This window comes from Manihot esculenta, chromosome 15, assembly GCF_001659605.2.
Source record: "Manihot esculenta cultivar AM560-2 chromosome 15, M.esculenta_v8, whole genome shotgun sequence".
In the NCBI taxonomy this organism is placed as follows: domain Eukaryota; kingdom Viridiplantae; phylum Streptophyta; class Magnoliopsida; order Malpighiales; family Euphorbiaceae; genus Manihot; species Manihot esculenta.
The window spans coordinates 6132837-6138266 of NC_035175.2; the positions used below are offsets into that span (position 1 = coordinate 6132837).

Genomic DNA, 5430 nt, shown 5'->3' on the forward strand with positions numbered 1-5430 from the left:
CTACGTGGATTCCTGTGCCCTGATTGGCCCAACAAATTGGACCCACATGGACAGGGAACTTTATCTAGCGACCGTTTCGGTCAACGTCTGATAATGTGTGATACGTGGCGAGTGTATGGCGATGGTCCCCCCGTCAGAAATATATTTTCGCCGGATTCTACGCCGGCTCAAAACTGGCCCCTGCATGGACTGAGGGTCCCACTTACCCAAAAGCCCCGATTTCTCCTCTTTCCTGCTGCTCATCCTCACCCATGTTTTTGGATTTTCTTTTATATTGTAACGTACGTTTTAATTTAAATGTATTTTTAATTTTTGATATACAGTCTTCTATGATACAATTAAAATGACCAATTTATCATGTTATTATATTTAATATCCTAATTTACTCTAAATTTAATTAAATTTATCTCAAATCATTTCATTATTATCATTTTAGCAATATTTGAATTCATAGACTTTAATTGAGATTTTAGCAATATTTTTTATTTAATGTTATTATTTCTCTCCTTCCTTATAAATGAATAATTAGGAAATATAGAAAGAATATTCACAATTTGGGTAATAATTTTGTTTATAAAGGAATTAGCCTTTAGGTTTCAAAGTTTCCTAAAAGAGTAAAAACCGCCTGAATATTATTATTGTTCATTACAAGAGTTAGATAATAAAGACAATTAAAAAACAAAAATGATCATTTCAATCATATTCAAAAAGCACAATTACAGAATACAAATATAGGGAGGGTACTTGAACCTAATAAGATGCTCAAGTTGCTTTCATTGGTCTCTAATTATTGGGTTCAGATCACCTTATTACAAAATCAAATACAATTATGATTTATTTTTCAAGTACATTATGCTTTTAATTATGAGACAGATAACGCTGTGGTTTACTATCAATAAACATCATTTAAACAGAAAAAGGAAGGAAGAGCTGACAAGATAATTAATGGATTCAATAATTGCACCTCAATTTCTTTTGCCAATTGGTTCAACTTCCCATTTTTTATTTTTTATTTTTTATCTAGTTTAATTAATCTTGTCAAATGATTCCACAGCATTGCTGTTTAATGGGTTGATGAAAATGAAATAAAAGTTTTTAAAATTCCATTGGTGATTAGTAAGAATTTGATTGATGGGGATGGATTTAAGAAGATTAGAGTCTGATACATTATAAATTTGTTTTTATAAAATGCATTCAGAATTATTGGGTGGAGAAGGCATAAAAATGGTAAATTAAATCAACAATAAAATGATGAAGAAAGAAGAACCATAAGAGAAACAAAAGGAAAAGAAAACGACAGAGGCAGTGACCACACATCCACTGCAAATTGCAAAAAAAAAAAAAAAAGATCTTATCTTGAATAAATGAAGTGCTGCTGCTGCATACTTTTGTTTTTTCTTTTATCTGAAAACTGAAAAACGTCTGGGAATTGTGTCTCTTTTTTTTTCTGGTTCTTTGTCTGCTATTATTGTCCCTTGAAACACATGCTCTGTCCTGCCACTCCTCCTCTCCTCTCTCTACGCTCTTCAGTTTTTGTCTTTTTGACACTTTCTTCTCTGCAGAATTCATGGCTTCGACAACGAGTTTGGCACCATTTCCACTTCCACATTCTTCCAATTATTTTCTATAATATAATGCTTTGTTTTGCTGAGTTCAAGTACTACACACTACACTTCTTTGAGGGGTGTGCGTAATTTAAAATAAATTATTTCATAATGATACTTATTTTTATTCTTTTAAAATAAATATAATTAATTTATTAATTTCATATAGAGATTATATTATAATTAATAATCATAATGTTATACATATAATCAATATAAATCTTTGTTGGGAGTTATTGGAAGACATATGTCCAACAGCACTAAGAATGTAATGTCAATAGCTCATTCTAGAATTACATGCAAATTGCAAATGCAATTTTGTCACGTTTCACATTTTCATTCAAAATTAATTAACTTTTCAGAAAATAATATAATGCAAAATTATTATTATTATTACTATGTAAATATCTAACTTTACCATTCAGACAACTCATGATCAGTTGGCTTCAATTTGACACATCTTAGATTACTGTAGCGACAAAAAGACAAGGTTCTGTTCAGCCGGTTAAGTTGGTTATTAACATCGTCAATTTTATCTGGCAGAATGAGATCCCATGAATATTCTGTACTATAATTTATCCACTTGCAATTAGCCAAATTCTTAATCAGTCGTCCAAGAGAAGATGTGGCTCTTTGTTTAGAGTCATCAATTTGGGTGGTGCTTGTTCTAACTTTAGACTAAAACACTAAGCCAAAAAAGTTGGTGTGCTTTACCATAAAAATATTAGAAAAAGATGGGAGTCCAAAGTGGTTGGCTTTCTTGTTGCCGTTTTAGTTCACAGCTGGATTGCCCCATGAGACTTAAGTGGGCAGGAATCCTGGCTGGAATTAAGAATCATTTTCCTCTAAAATGTGATGATATTTGCAACCTATTTATAAAAAGGGAAAAAAAGATATTATTTAAATTAGGAGAAGAGGAAAGAAAGAAAAGGAAGGAGCTTTCCTTGAAACAGGAACTGTTTTTGTACATTGCTAGTTCAAGAGTATCTAAGCATATTAAACAAAAAGCTAAAAAAATTCAGAAGTACAAAATTAGGAAAAAAAAAAAAAAAAGGAAAAAAACACTAAAACATGGGTTAACCTAAAAAGGGTTCCTTAAACTTAGAGATGACCACAAAAACAGTTCTTGTGAACCTCCATGCATGAAGTGAGTGTTTCCAAGGGTTTCAGTTCTTGTTACCCCATTGCTTGTGACCAGGAATCCATTTAGGACACTTCGGACTAAAATAACTTGACATCACCCTTGAGTTCAAAAGCTTCACAATAGGTGCAAATTTCACACATCTTGGGGTCTTGTACTGGTTTATTGATGCCCCTAAGCTGATGGCATAGTCCATTAACTTATCAAAAGTACCTGCCTCAACAATCTTGATCTCAAGTGGCCCAATTGACTTATCAGACACACGCCCCTGGCGATACACGCTGTTAAGTGACTCTTCAATGGTCAAGCAACAGTCCTCAAATATTGAGGGCGGAATTGGGGTTGACCCATTAAGGCTAAGTTCCCAGAACAGCACATAGTGGCCTGGAATACTAGTGGTATCTGCATAGCTAGTGTACTCAGCTAGAGCTGCATCGAAGGGGACCAAATGGTTCACAGCGTTCTTCACTGCATTTTGTAACTCAACCTCATCAGTTTTGTCTGAATCAATGCTCAACACCACATTTTTCCTGCATATGAAGTTAAATTGCGGTGCCTTGTTCTTGAATCCAGCCACCCTTAGCACATCACCAACTCTATAGCGATAAAGTCCTGCAACAAAACAAATTGATGATAAATAACCCTATATGTGACAATTAAATTACACTAAGCTTTGAAAAAGGATAAATAAATTAATCACCTGCATAAGTGGTGACAACAAGCTCATATTCTTGGCCAAGCTTGACATCAACAAGATCAACCAATTCTTTTTGCTCCTTCTCATTGAGTGGTTTGGGCATGGAAATTGAATTGGTGACCCCATTGTTTTTATGGACAGGCAAAAACTCAAAATAGGCCATACTAGGAATGAGGGTATAAGAAACTTCACTTGGCTTGCAAAGAGGGTTAAGATTGACACCAAAGTAGCACTCAGACGAGGCATACATGGTGCAAACTAAAGGCAGGTCATTGCTGTAGTAATCCAGAGTAGGAATATATTGTGACATGGTCCCAGTCACAATAACATCCACATACTTGGTGTTAGGCCAAAGCCTTGTTATAATCCCTTGCCAAGAATCTCGACTACATTCAGTTTCAATAAAGTCAGCAAGTTTTGGATCTGGTTTGAGGATTTTCATGACGGCTTCACGGACGGAAGGATCAGTGATTTGAGGGTTAACTGTGCCTGTTCTAATATCATTACAAAGAAGTTGCCAATGTTTTTCCAGGAAGCGGATTGCCCGAATGAATCCGGAGGCAAAAACAGCACCAACACGGAGTACTTCGTTGCGTTGGCAAAGGCCACAGAGCATTTGGGAATACATAGATTGGTAAGAATCAGGGCAAAGAATGGTTTCATCTGGGCTAGTGTAGTTAGTGTAAGGGTCAAAGGGCCTATTCTTAAAATGGGAGCTCTTGTAGAAGCTAGTGAGAACTGGTCTAGCCAAAAGGCCACCAGGTGTCTTAGCCTCAGATTTTATGAACAAAAAGTACATTCCTTTGCCTTTTTCTAGGCCAGGAACGAACTGGTTCAGAACAGGCATCAACAGGCTATAAAGCAGTGACCTCCTCCCGAGCTCCTCTTCAATTGTCGGCATCAACTTTCTTTCCCCTCCTGAGGTCCCAGAGCTGCAAGTTAAAATTCAGAACAAACCCAGTTAAGCCAAAAACATAGCGATACAGAAACAAGTTAACAAAAGCTACAGAAACACCATTTAGCCGAACTAGCAAAAAAGAGCCACACCCACTCAGAGAAAAAGGCTAATAGTGAAAATCAAAAAGGACATCCATTAAGCCAAACTTCGTGGAAAATCACTTAAAAAAAATTAGTGGTTGAAATGAGAATGCTTGTACACACACCCACCTTGTCAAGAACTCTGAAATGGGCTTAGAGCAAAGGATTGGAGAGGTATCGCCATTGGCAATACGGTTGATATCAGGCTGGATATCATCATAAGTGATGACAGGGATGAGTTTCTTGAAAGTGTCACGGTCAGTGTTGCCATTGAGGCCATGCCTTTGCAAGTACTCAACATGAGCATTGCGAGAGAGTATTTCTTCAAGGACTTTCTTTTGGACCTCATCAGCGTTTGAAGTAGCATCTTCAATGAACTGAAGGGTTTTCTTGACCTGCTCACCAAAGTTGTATTCTTTGGATTTCAACGTGTTTTTTGGTGCCTCAGGCATGGCTCTTGTACTGTCAAAGAAATACCTTGATCAAAGGCAGTGTATTTTGTACGAGAGACAGAGAGAGAGAGAGAGAGAGAGAGAGATGTTTTGATTGTGTGAAGAAAAAAAGGATTGAAGTGGGTATATATAGAGTGGAGATATGAAGGTGGCAATCTGCTTTCATTTTTGGGAATAGGAAGTAAAGTTTAAACAAAGACTACAATTTGAGGGTAATTATGTAATTCTGTTCTCTTTTCGTATGATTTTGTTTTCCAATTTTGTGCTTTTTCTTGGACTCTCACATCTAACACCAATTTGTATATCTTACTTGTCCAACTATGCTGGGTTCACACCATCAACCTTTGACAAATTCTGCTCTTTTTTCTCTCCATCATCCTTCCTTCTTTTAATTCAGTGTCCTAATTAAACTACTTCTAAGGCACCAACAACAATTCCACATCACTACTATTATTAATTTAGTAATCAAGTGTTTAATTTTTCATATAAATTTAGTCT

At 35.8% G+C, this 5430-nt stretch overlaps 1 protein-coding gene across 1 annotated transcript; it reads right to left on the reverse strand.

Moving 5' to 3' along the window:
• Positions 1 to 2525: 2525 nt before the first annotated feature.
• Positions 2526 to 5041, reverse strand: LOC110600966 (indole-3-acetic acid-amido synthetase GH3.6). The gene is made up of 3 exons (XM_021737922.2): positions 4610 to 5041; positions 3446 to 4374; positions 2526 to 3357 (listed from the first exon to the last, which is right to left on the reverse strand). Exons 1-3 carry the CDS (start codon positions 4930 to 4932, stop codon positions 2771 to 2773), a joined length of 1839 nt encoding a protein of 612 aa, XP_021593614.1. The 5' UTR covers positions 4933 to 5041; the 3' UTR covers positions 2526 to 2770.
• Between the last annotated feature and the right edge of the window lie 389 nt (positions 5042 to 5430).

Excerpts from the sequence above, each read along its gene's own strand:
- LOC110600966 (XM_021737922.2), bottom strand. The coding sequence starts at position 4,932 with ATGCCTGAGGCACCAAAAAACACGTTGAAATCCAAAGAATACAACTTT. Across the intron at positions 4,375-4,609 it reads ATTTCAGAGTTCTTGACAAG|CTCTGGGACCTCAGGAGGGG; the intron begins GTGGGTGTGTGT and ends TTTAACTTGCAG. Across the intron at positions 3,358-3,445 it reads TGTTGTCACCACTTATGCAG|GACTTTATCGCTATAGAGTT; the intron begins GTGATTAATTTA and ends GTTTTGTTGCAG.